The 12923-nt window shown below is 50.4% G+C and overlaps 1 protein-coding gene across 1 annotated transcript in view; it reads left to right on the top strand.

Moving 5' to 3' along the window:
- Nucleotides 1-12923, top strand: part of THSD7B (thrombospondin type 1 domain containing 7B) — a 159992-nt gene that overhangs the window by 94287 nt on the left and 52782 nt on the right. The window contains exons 9-12 of the mRNA XM_029072551.2: nt 1637-1871; nt 4138-4253; nt 5052-5184; nt 6646-6749. Of these exons, the coding sequence (XP_028928384.1) occupies nt 1637-1871; nt 4138-4253; nt 5052-5184; nt 6646-6749 (588 nt within the window). The remainder of the gene's footprint in view (nt 1-1636; nt 1872-4137; nt 4254-5051; nt 5185-6645; nt 6750-12923) is intronic.

The following is a 12923-nucleotide window of genomic DNA, read 5'->3' on the forward strand; positions in this document are numbered from 1 at the left end:
CTAGAGGGTGAGACAGACATTAATATGAATAAATAAATTATGGATATGTATATAAGTGCTGTGAGGCTGAGGAAGAGGTGAATACAGGGAGCAAATCAGGGTGATGCAGAAGAGAGCGGGAAAAGAGGAAATGAGGGCTTAGTCAATAGTTGAGTCGTGGTCGTTGAAGTCACGGGAGCGAATGAGTTCTCCAAGGGAGTGGGTTTAGATGGAGAATAGAAGGAGATCCAGAACTGAACTTTGAGGGACACCCACAGTTAGAGAACGGGAGGCAAAGGAAGAGCCTGCCAAAGAGATTTAGACTGAGTGGCCAGAGAGATAGGACTCTCTCCTCTCCATCCCTAATTCTCCCTCAATCAATCAACCAGTCATCAGAAACAGCATCGCCTAGTGGATAGATCTCGGGCCTGGGAGTCAGAAGGACCTGGGTTCTAATCCTGGCTCTGCCACTTGCCTGCTTAATTTCTCTGGGCCTCAGATACCTTATCTGCAAAATGGGGATTAATACTGTGAGCCTGCCGCAGGTGGGACACGAACTGTGTCCAATCTGATTAGCTTGTATCTGCCCCAGTGCTCAGTACTGTGCCTGGCACATAGTAAGTGCTTAATAAAAACCATGAAAAAAACCCAACTTACTGTGAACAAAGCACTGTACTAAGCACTTGGGAGAATACAACAGACATGATTCCTGCCCAGAGGGAGTTTACGGACTAGAGGAGGATACTAACATTAATATAAATTCATAAATTACAGACAAAGACATAAGTGTTCCCCAGGAACCTAGAACAGACTGCTGAGCCCTGACTGTACCTAGCCCTTTCCTTTCCTCCCACACATAGGTAGAGTTCCCTCCCTTTAGTCTTTGCCCCTGGAGTGTCTGGCCTACCTCTGAGGATGATGACAATAATAATAATAAAAATAACTGTGGCATTTGTTTAGCACTTTCATTCATTCAATAGTATTGAGCGCTTACTGTGTGCAGAGCACTATACTAAGCGCTTGGAATGTACAATTCGGCAACAGATAGAGACAATCCCTGCCCAGTGATGGGCTCACAGTCTAATCAGGGGAGACAGATGGATCAAAACAAGACAACATAATCACAATAAATAAAATCAAGGGGATGTACACTTATATTTACCAGGCACTAAACTAAATGCTGGGGTAGATACAGCTAGTTGGGTTGGACACAGTCCCTTGTCCCACATGGGGCTCAGTCTTAATCCCCCTTTTACAGATGAGGTAACTGAGGCACAGAGAAGTCAAGTGACTCACCCAGGATCACACAGCAGAGAAGTGACAAAGATGGATTTATAACCCAAGTCCTTCTGATGCCCAGGCTCGGGCTCTATTCACTAGGTTACGCTGCTTCTCAGTGCATTTACCTTGTTGAATAATCACTGAATCCTGAGAGCAGCCAAGAGGGTGGATTGGGAATGCCAATCCCAGCTCCCAGAAGGTTTGAGCTGAAATAGAGCTCCAGCTCCCAGAAGGTTTAGGGTCTCTGGGCTGACATTCTGCCCAGTGGTGGCCACCCCGTCCTTTATGAATCTTGTCCAGGTACTGTCCTTTCCTTCTCCAAGAAGGCATCGGTCCTCTGCAAATGCCCTTCCTGCCGTCCCCTTCCTCTTCTCAGGTGGGAAACCTTGCCCCTCCGGCCATGCCCTGCATCAGCTCCGCCCTTGCAGCGATCACCCCTGCACACGATTCTACTGGGAGGCGTCATCCTGGGGACCCTGTTTGGATGCCGTGGGGACGACTTCCCTCAATTCCACCATTGGCTGGAACGGAGAAGCCACATGCGGCGTGGGGGTCCAGACCCGGAAGGTTTCCTGTGTGAACAGTCATATTGGACCAGTTGCTTCAAAAAGGTATTGCCATTTTTCATTGTTATTGCCATTGTTCTTGTCTGTCCGTCTCCCCCGATTAGACTGTAAGCCCGTCAAACGGCAGGGACTGTCTCTATCTGTTGCCGACTTGTTCATCCCAAGCGCTTAGTACAGTGCTCTGCACATAGTAAGCGCTCAATAAATACTATTGAATGAATGAATGAACTGCACCCTTTCAGTGCACACACAGTGCTGTTCTGAGCATTGTGTGCAAGGGGCTTTGTTGGGTGCCTACTGCCAATGGAACACTGTACTGAGCACCTACTATGAACAGGACACAGTATTGAGAGCTTATTGTGCCTGGGGTACTCTGGTGGGCATCTGCTCTATGCAGGATGTGAGGTATCCAATCCTGCAGCTGCCCGTGAAAGCAATGAAAGTGCTGAAGAAACAGCTACCAACCGTGGAAGGGCAAGCTTTTCCCATGGAGGCTTTGCAGTTCAGCTGACACCATTCTATCTCCACCCTGGAGAAGGAGCTCCCTAAGTAGAGAGAGTCATGATGGGGATGTACCTCCCTCTCGGTGACCCTTGAGCCTATGATGGTCATGAGGGAAGGACACAGACTCCCAAGAGTAGACTGCTTCAAGGTCATTCTCCTCCCCAAGCTCCTGCTGAAGCCCCTGGACTATCAAACCACGGTGGGCCTTTGCTCTCAAACTGGGCCCAAGATCCATGGGCCTGGAGCCTGGGGTCCAGGGGGAGGCACCTGGATTCTGGCTGGGACCTGGGGGGAGGTGCCTGGGCCTTGGAATCTGGAATCCGGGAGGAGGTGCCCAGGGGAGGCATCTTGGGTGGGGAGCAGGGCCATGTAGACTAGTTCACTTGGGTTCCGTCATCATCCCCTGGAAGGGGGAAGTGCAGGTGTTTGCTCCAGTATCAAGAAATAAAGCCTGTGCTAATGGCTTCCGTGCCATTAATGAGGTTGGAGATTGAGGCAGTGAGCTTTCAGTGTTCCTGCGTGTCTGCAAACTGCAAACTGCCCCTAAGACCAGGCATAGGATCCAGTGCAGGCCACAGGGTAGTATGTAGGACAGGCTGTGGTCAATGCTGCTCAGGTTCTGGTTGCTAGCAGGCATGGCTGAATCCTGCCCAGGTGTCCAGCACCCACCAAGCTCCAGTGACCACATGCACCAAGCAATAGTGGCCAGGGAGCCACCTGTCGATTACTCCCATTATCCAGGGTCTGGCAGGATTGGGCAGGGTCTAGTGGGGTTCAGCAGGGGGGGCAGGTCTGGGAGGTCAGGGAGGACCCTGCAGGGTTTCCTGTCCGTAGGACCACCAGAGGGGGCAGGGAGGAGGTGGCATCAGCGATGCTGCCAGGAGCAGGAGTGGGTAAGATAAGGGGACTTCGTGGCATTTGGGCTGGGATCTGGTCTTTGGCTTCCAATCAGTCAGTGCATTTATTTACTGAGCATTTACTGTGCAGAGCACTGCACTCCTGCAAGAGTCTAATAGAGTTGGTAGATATGAAGAGACCAGTCAGGCCACAAAATTGAGGAGATGTCGAGTGTCCCCATCTTCCTCCTTATCTTCCTTCCTCCTCCTGTTGAGTGTAAAGTACCGTGATGGGCACTTGTTGTGTGCAAAGCACTGTGCAGGAGAGCTTGGGGAACATACAGGAAGAGTAAGAGACTCTGTCTCTACTCTCAAAAAATTCACAGCCTAATGTGGGAGACAAGCAGAAATAAATTGGTAAATACACAACAGTTAGGAGAATGATAGCAGATATAAATAATAAAGGCAAGTAGATAAATTCCTAGTCCATAAACAAACAGATAAATATATGAGCTCTGAGGTGGCCGGTGGCAAGCTTGGAAGGGGAAGGACTAGTCCAGGAGGGCCTTCTGGTGGGGGTGGGGTTCTAGGAGGGCTATGAAGGCAGGGAAGGGCATGGTTTGGGGAATTGATGGGACAGGGAGGGTAGGCAGGGCAGGAGAGCCTGAATATTGCATTGTGGGGTGGGAGAAGTAAAAGCGAGGGACAGTTGGGAGGTTTGCTTGTGGAGGGTGATGAGAGCAAGCTGGGGTGGAGAGGGAGAACAGAGCGGGTTGGTGAGGGGAAGGGCATCAGGGACCAGGGGCTAGTGGTTGGAAGTTTATGTTTGAAGCAAGAACCTGTGGGGGCTGCTAAGGCTGGTGTCTGGGAGAGGGGTGATGGACACTAATGGGCAGTGGTGCAGTAGGGTTGGCTGGAGGGGATGCTGGGTTCGATGGTACTGGGTCCAGTGGGCACAACCCGGTTTCCAGGTGCCCGGATGCCCTCCGACCTGAGACGCTTCAACCGTGTCTGCTCCCGTGCCGGCGGGACTGCGTGGTGACACCGTTCAGTGAGTGGACACCCTGCCCGAGCTCCTGCCGCCCAGGTAAGTGGCAGGACTGTGGGGGCAGGAGAGCTGGCTCACAGGCTTAGCTCCTGACCCACTCCCTGGGGCTAGTGGTGGTCTGATAGATGGAGAGAGGGAGGGATGGAGGGAGGGAGGGAGACCTCGAGGGACAAGGGGCAGAGGGGCTGAGGGAGCCAGCTTGCTTCCTCCCCCTTCTCTCCTTTCCCCCTTTGCCCTGACTACCTTCTCTTCCTCCTCCCTGCCTTCATTCCTCAGTCAATTAATCATTCCTTCTCTCTCTCCCTTCCTCCCTCCCTCCCTTTGTCTGTCCTTTCCTATCCCTGGACTCTGGGTCAGGATGAATGGTACTTTCTATAGGGGGCAGTTAGGTGTACAGTCTTGTGACCCTCAGACCGCAGTCACCAAAGTCTCAGAGTTGAGCTGCAATCCTCATCACAGGGGCAAATCACCTGTCACCATGATAAAAATTAGGGAATTCACAGACCCACCTTCTCAGTCACTTCCCTCCCTTCTTGGCACTTTCCGTTCAGAATTCTATTACGAGGGGAAACTTGTTGAGATGGTTAAAAATAATTACTATCTCCAAGAAGATTATTTAATACACACAAAGCAATTTCCCAGGTAAACGAAAACCAAATTTTGCTTCTCCTCCTCCTCCTCTTCCTATCTTGGGGGTGGGGTGATGGTAGGGGCAGGTGGGGGTGAGGTTAGGGATAAAGGGAGGGCAGGATAAAGGGGGAGTGGAACTGAGGCTATGTAAAGGGTGGAGGTGGGAAAGGACACTCCCACTTTCCTCTCATCCCCTGTCTCTGGCAGGGAACGGCCCCCGGGCCCGCCAATCCCGCTACAGGGTGATCGTCGAGGAGGCGGCCCCCGGCGGGCGCGACTGTCCAGACACCTTGTTTGAAGAGCGGGAGTGTGATGCCGCCCAGCCCTGCCCCAACTTTCGGTATAGACCCCATGTTCACAACCCTTCTCAATAGCCAATCCCCAGCTCGTCCAGCCAGGGCCTCAAAGCTATTGAGATGAAGGGAGGTCCAAAAGGAACGGTCTCTCTCCCAATGATAACACTGTTCCCTAGACAGGAATCATCTGCCCAGGTTAGCTTGTTCAGTGGTCCCAAGCCATAGCCACTAGCTACTGGCCCAGATCCCCTCTGCCCTGGTAGGTCTGGATGAGGAGATTGGTAACCTGCGGTAGCCTGTCCACGCCGACCCTGTCTGCATCAGCCTAGCCCAGATCGCCCTGGCCCCGACCTGAGGGCGTGCCTCAAGACCCCAAATCACCCAGAGCGCGGCCCTCCAAGGGGAACTGAGAAGCAGCGTGGTTCAGTGGAAAGAGCCCGGGCTTGGGAGTCAGAGGTCATTGGTTCTAATCCCGGCTCCACCGTTTGCCAGCTGTGTGACTTTGAGCAAGTCATTTCACTTCTCCGTGCCTCAGTTACCTCATCTATAAAATGGGGATTAAAACTGTGAACCCCACGTGGGACAACCTGATCACCTTGTATCCTCTCAGCGCTTAGAACAATGCTTTGAACATAGCAAGCGCTTAACAAATACCACCGTTATCATTATTAACTGGGGAAACACTGGAGAAACATTCCAATGGTCCAGCTGGTTCTCCACCTCAGGGCGATTGCCACCCCACCCCAGAGTGGTCAGAATCTTCTGCCAGAACCCCCGGTGGATATTGAGTTGGCACAGCTGTTGCCTGAATGTCTGGTCAAAGGGGTCTGTGGGAGCTTTTGAGCAGAGGTTTCTCACTCTGGGACCACCATGATCCCAGAAATGCCTGCATCGGATCCATTGGCTGGCTGGCATCAATCCTGACTATGGAATCGTCTTTCCCACCTACTGTGGGCAGAGAATGGTGCTATGCACCTGCTGGGTATCAAGTACAGTGCTGGACTTCTACTTATTCTTAGGGAACATACAACAGAAGCGCAGGACATAGTAACAGCAGTCAAGGGGTTAACATTTAATGTAGGAGCTGATCCAGTCCCTCTCCACCATCTAAACCTGAGCTGTCACAGTTATTCTTTGTTGTCGGCCCCACCGTCCCCTGGGGCCACGTCTCTCCTCAAAAAATGCTGACAGCAAGAGGGGAGGATGGTGGCTCTCAGCATCCTCTGGAATGGCACCTGGCCCAGTGGTCAGCCATGGTGCTGCCACTCCCTGCCCCACAGCAGGATACAGGGCTGTATATATCCCCAGAATGCTGCAGCCTCGATGGCAAGGTCTCCTTGCCCCTCCCTTGCCACTCTGCCCCCGATCCCCTTCTCCAGGACCCTTGTGGCATTAGGGTGCTGCCATGTGCCATGCCCCAAGTTCTGGCCCCACACATGGTCCAGCTCTGGTTTCCAATTTCAGTCCTACGGAGGGCTGACCAGGGACCTTCTGCCCCACTGCAGGTGGAAGACCCATCCCTGGAGCCCGTGCATCCTGGTGCCCGAGGTGGTGAGACAGGCAGCGCTGGGCAGCGGTGAGGCCTGCGGGCAAGGCTTACAGTCCAGGGGTAAGTTGGTTTTTCCAAGCATAGTTTTACGAGCCAATCAGAGTGCTATTTCCCACCAACCCTGGCTGTGTGGCTGTTTTTGGCCTTGAGGCCCCGCTCTGCTTACCAGTCAATCAATCAGTGGTATTTATTGCATGCTTACTGGGTATAGCGTGTTTCAGAGAGTAAGGTGCTCTGACAGTTCCTTCTGCATTGTGGACTGTCCGATTACTCCTTGCTAAACTATTGCATTTGCAACTCACGGTGCCTGGAGCTGTTTTCCTTTCTCCCTTCTGATGCCACAACTTTCCCATAGCCTCTGGTTAAAGACCATTACCCCATTTCTGGTTGCCATCTGCCAGGCCAACTTGTCTGTGGCAGCAATCTGCCCATTGTCTCCACTTCTGCCCGATGGGCCAAGGATTTACTGCTATGGGCCTTTGTTTTTTCTGTCCACCTTGCTTTTCACCCTGCCTACAAGTTTTCCCTTTCACTCACATTGGAGCAGCTGTCCAGATGTCCTGCTATCATCCTTTCTCTGTACCCGTTCCTCCCATTGCAGGGACAAAGGGGTAAAGGGCTCAGGGTCACAGGGTGTTGGAGCATGAGTAATGGTGTGGCTGTGAGGCTGGTGGGGTGATTGTGTCAGAGTTTGTGAATTGCTGGGCTTCTAAAAGAAACAGAAGCCAGGTCAACCTCCAGATGCCCACGCCTCAAGGTGGAATGCCAAGGAGCACCTGTTCCAAGACTAAGGGGCCCTGCGTCGGATTCTCGATCCCAAGGCCAGTGGAAGACTTTCAGCTCACAGAGCACTTTCTGACCCAGCGGGTCATTTTCCAGAACACTTTGCAGGCTTCAACCGGCCAGTCATGAAGAACACCCAGAGGATTGAACCGGGGTGCGTGGTGTTGAGAGGTTTCTGGCGCCAGTGCTGGAAGGCAGCAATAAACCAGAATTTGTGGGTCTCCCTGGATGGAGGTGGATTTATCACTGGCTGGTGAGGCCTCGGGGAGGGCAGTGCAGAAGGGAAAGCATCCTCAGAAGTTTATGTGCTTTGGATTAATGCAACAAATACCTGTTCAAAGGTCAATGAGAAAGGCTGGGTGGCTTAAGGGTTTAGTGGGTCTACCAGCAGAAAAAAACAGAGGCTTGCGAAGGGGGGGCAGGGGTATCAATTCTGGGTTGCCAGAAGAGAGAAAAGGATGGAGAGGGGAGAGTTAGAGGTGTAGGATGTACTGTGCTGGCTCATTGCAGGGAGAGTCAGGGATGAAGAGAGGAGAGTTATGGGTATTGAATGGTTACACGGGGAGAGTCAAGAATCTCTCATTGTTACCCCTATGTGCAAGTCTCCTCTCTCCCCTATCCCACCCCCATCATCAACATATCTAGGAAGGAATTGGGTCAGCAAGACGTTGCATTTGAGAATTTAGTAAAATCAAACAGAACATCTGGCTATTAGGTTGGAGTGCATAAAATCAATCAATCAATCCGCGGTATTTATTGGCACACTATACTAAGCTAAGATAAAATGCATATCACTGTCCTTCACACTGGAGGATAAAGCTCCTGATGGTGAGATTTCTGTAGGGGTTGGTGAGGGTGGTTGGATAAGAAAGGTGCTTGGCAATCAGATGTGACAGGACAGATGTGACTGCATCTCTTCTGTAGTGGAGCTGGGAAAGCTCCCCTGCTGCAATGCTGTGCTTGTTCCCATGGTGCCTGGTGCTACTTTCCTTCCTCCTTCTCAGGGTCATGATCTTCCTTGGTTCTGAGTCTGCCGGGCCAACCTGTCCTTTGTAGCTGTCTGCCCAGGCCCATGACTCTGTCCCGACGTCTGAGGTCTCGCTTCTCAGTGTCCTTGAATTGCCTCTCCTGTCCTCCCTCTTTCTTGCCTATCTCCTGAGGCACCATTTCAGCTCACAGTGAGCAGCTGATCGGGTGCCCATGGCTGTCCATTCTCCCCCTCACCCTTTGCCCCACCCAGTGCAGGTGTGATGCGACAAACACACCGTGGAGCAGGTGGTAAATCCGTTTGGATCCTGGGCCTCAGGCTCCAGGTCCTGTCCCTCCCAGCACCATGCAGTGCCTTGCAACTCCCCTTCAGTCCCTGCCTTCTCTGCCAGGAACTTCATGGCCATGGCTTGTTCCTGCTATCAGGGTTCAACTTTTTGTTGAGAGAAAAGATTTTCCCCCAACTGATGGATGACCCTACTGAGGAGGACCTGTGAGACTCCAGCCCCTAAAGGTGCTGCTGGCCAGGGCCCTTCTCGGTTGTTCAGCAGGTGGTCTGGGGGCTGGGACAGGTGTGAGCCCTCCTGTCTGCCCACCACAGGTAATTAAATCCAGAGCAGCTCCATGGACTGAGATCAGGGGAGTGATTGGGTGAGCTTGGCTTCCATGAGTGTGGTGCATCAGTACCCTCATATAGCTATTTATGGGAACATAGGGAGTTTGGGGGCAGCTAAATTTCAGAACTTCTCAATCGTCTCAACCCTCAATACCGCTTTAACAACTCTGGTCATTCAAGCACACTGTTCCCTTTTCAGCGAAGCCTCCTCCAAGCTTCTCTGCCCCGCTGCTGTCTGCTGACTATCCCTTCTGCCAGACCCTGCCAGGGTCCCCCTGCTCAATCCTCAGTCAGTCCGTGGTATTTAATGAGCACCTTCTGGGCACAGAGCATTGTATTAAGCACTCACGGGAGTACATTAGGTTAGAAGGCCCCCTCTCTGTCCTCGAGGGGCTCACAGTCTAATGGGTAGGTAGTCCATAAAGTAACATACAGATTGGAGGTAAACGAATAGAAAGACAACTCTGTGGATGTGAGTTAGAGTGAGAACAGGAGTCTGTTAATCAATGCATACAGAACTGCCAGCTTGAGTTGGGAGTGCATAGTGCGGGGGAGTTGAAGAAGTGCTGACGATGGTATAGCTGAGAGGATATCACCTGCGAGAAAGAAAAATGAACCGGGAGACCTCCTGGAGGAGATAAGCTTGCATGTGGGCTTGCCCTTAATCCTGTTGCATAGTTGCTTGATATATTTACTCACATCATTATCAGTCAATCAATCAATGGTATTTATTAAGCGCTTACTATGTGCAGAGCACTGTATTAAGCACTTGGTAGACTACAACATAACAGAGGTGATAGACACATTCCCTGCCCACAGTGACTTGTCTCCAGAGCTTAACCCCCACCCTATCCACCAAATTTTTAGGGGGGAAATAAAGAATTTTTATCAGGGTACCTGAGATGAGGCCCAAGCAGCACAGGCTTGTTTTGTGAAATGTGTGGGTACACACTCTCCTTTCCTCCTACTTTTCCTCCCACTCCCATTTATTGCTAGCCTTAATTCATTGCACATAGCCCTTCCCCTATTATTCTGTTGCAAAAATGATGTGAAAAGCAGGCAATTATATGAGTAGATACCTTGTTTATTTTGCAGTTTAGTCCTGATGAAGCGGAAACAGCTGTACCATTCAAACTCTATCCTTGCTCCTTCTTTCTGCTCCTGCTGTGTGTGTCTCTCAGTCTGCCTCTCCCATTGGATTGGAAGCCCATTGAAACCTGGGGAAACAGAAGTCATGTGTCTAGCAGAAGGCATGTGTCTTGCTCCTGGTCAGTACAGTGCTCTGCATACAGTAGGTGCTTAGTAAATACCATGATTGATGAATGGATTGGCTGACAGGAAGGCTCTGGTTGAATTAAAGAGAGTTTTCCCATAGCCCTGTAGATGTTTTCATTATACAGATCAATTTTCATTGGATGCTGCTGGGCTGTGGTCAATAGCAGATCACCTGGGGTCCCCAGGAACTGTATGCCAGTTGCATGGGCCAGTCTTTGACCTACCATCATCAACTGTATTAACTGAGGGTCTTCTGTGTGGACAGCACTGGAATGGACATATGGGAGCAAGCAATGAAAGTAGAAGACCAAGTCCCTGACTTCAAGGAGCTTTCATTATAATGGGGGAGGCAGGGAATCACAGTATATGTGCAATGGGAATGAGGGAAATTATAAATATACCTGATAAGGAAAAATCAAATAATAGATTGAATAAAGAAATTGCTATTCATACAAGAAATGCTAACAGTAGCTGGGTGATGACATGGCCAGAGAAGTGGGGATCAATCAGGGAATGCCTCCTGTAGGTGGTGGATTTTAAGGAGGGCTTCAAGATGGGGAAGTGTGGGGATGGCAGTTCTAATACTAACTTATCCATTCATCTTGTCTTTTTCCTGCTCTTACAACCCACTGCATTGTTTGTTCTTTTACTCCTTCCATTTGGAAGTAATTAAGCCTTCCCACCTCCCCCATAGGATTGTAAGCTCATTTGGAGGAGAAATCATGTCCCTTACTTTGGTTGCACTCTTCCAACAATTTAATACAATGCTCTACACCCAAAAGGTGCTAGTATAGTAGTCTACATTCAGTAGGTGTCTAGTATAGTGCTTTCCCGGTAAGGTGCCCTCTAAAGCATTCTGCAGCCAGCAGGTGCCCAGTATGGTGCACTGCAGCCGATATGATGCTCTGCAACCAATAGATATCCAAAGTGGAGCTCTGCAGCTAATAGGTGCCTAGTTTGGTGCTCTGCGGCCAGTAGGTACCCAGTAACAACCGCTGATTGATTAGTTTAGGTGTTGGTTTTCAAAGCTGCCCTTACTAAACACACTCATGGTGCCCTGAGCTTCTTATAGCCTTGAACATGATGGAAAATCCCAATGCAAATGGCTCACATATGTTCTCAGCCAGCTGTCTTTGCTAATGATGGCAGTGTCCTCCCTGGGAAGTGGATTAGGGGTGGAGGAGAATGAGAGATACCCTTTTAGTTCTAAAATGTCACTGATTAATCCAACTCATATCCTCTGTCTGAAGATCCCGGGTACTGGGGTGGCAGTGCTATTTGCTTAATGTTTGCTGGACGTAGGGCCCTGTATTAAACACACTGGAAGTGCAACAGAAGCAAGGGAGACTTTCACTCAAATAGGAAAAAACAATTGAGAAATATTTAGTGAGTGATCAGAATACATAGTTAAAGGTACACTTTAATACACATAAAAACCCAGATGCTGGGATGACTTGAGATGCTAGGCCTGGGATGCTTCCTGATGGACACATACTGCCCGAGGGTGATTCTGTAGGTTTGAATTCCCAGAGATGGCCTCTGATTGGCCCAGGAGACTGCCTGATTGACAGATAGTGCCTACAAGGATATGTCTCTCCTAGTTCCTCTGTAGGAATGGAAACCTTGCCCAGCTTGAAACAGTCCTATTTTGTGCTTTCTACATTTGGAATGGAACCAGCGTGGTCAGAGATCACCTGGAATTGGCCAGTATTAAGCTTCAGCTTAAGCACCCAGCGGGTGTTCTTTTGAGTCAGCAACCTGTGCATTTTGGTTTGATCAACTAAGGACTTGTAGGGATTTGCAATTTAGATTACTTCCTTGTAGGTCTCTAGTAATATGGAGCTTTCCTGCATATTGTAAAAGAGTTACCCAGCTCCCCCTCTGCTCAATGCATTCTCCCATCCCCTATCTTTCCCTTACTGCAATCCTTCAACAGTGGACAGACACTCCTTATAATAAGGCTGCAAACAAAAGCACTTTTGTGGAAACCCTGTTCCCCCTGCAACCAGCCCTCTGAGGGCCATTGTCAGACAGAGCCTTTGTTTCATTGCAGGGAGATTTTCCTTGGTATTGTTCATTTGTTTAAAAGGAGTTTTCACCTGTAACAGGCAAATTTGTCTGTTTCTTGTGGTTTTCATCTCTGTTAACTTTGACTTACAGCCTGAGAGATAGCCCCGGGGTATAGGAAAGGGAGAGCAGGCCTCCACTTTGGTAGGAAAGCACTTTAACCCTCCAGCATCAGGGGGCAGGGGCCAGGGCTACCCTCTGTGCCTTGCAACAGAGCTCAATCAGAAGCTTTTCTTACTGATCCCAACATCCACGGGGATCCACCCAACACCTCCACCTGCCCAGCATCTCAGCCAGTGGGACGGCAGGGTCGATCCTGCTCAGCACAGTAAGACTGCTTTAGGGGAACAGCTAAGTTTTCACCCCAGGCATGATTGGAGAGGCTTTCAGGGTTTTGTGGTCTTGGGAGCTCCATCAAAGCTGAAGTAGAATTGTCTGAATCCTGGGGACAGTAAGCTCCCTGTGGGCAAGGAATGTGTCTGTTTATCCCTGCTCTGCCACTTGTC

Source organism: Ornithorhynchus anatinus, chromosome 9 (genome assembly GCF_004115215.2).
Source record: "Ornithorhynchus anatinus isolate Pmale09 chromosome 9, mOrnAna1.pri.v4, whole genome shotgun sequence".
Taxonomy (NCBI): domain Eukaryota; kingdom Metazoa; phylum Chordata; class Mammalia; order Monotremata; family Ornithorhynchidae; genus Ornithorhynchus; species Ornithorhynchus anatinus.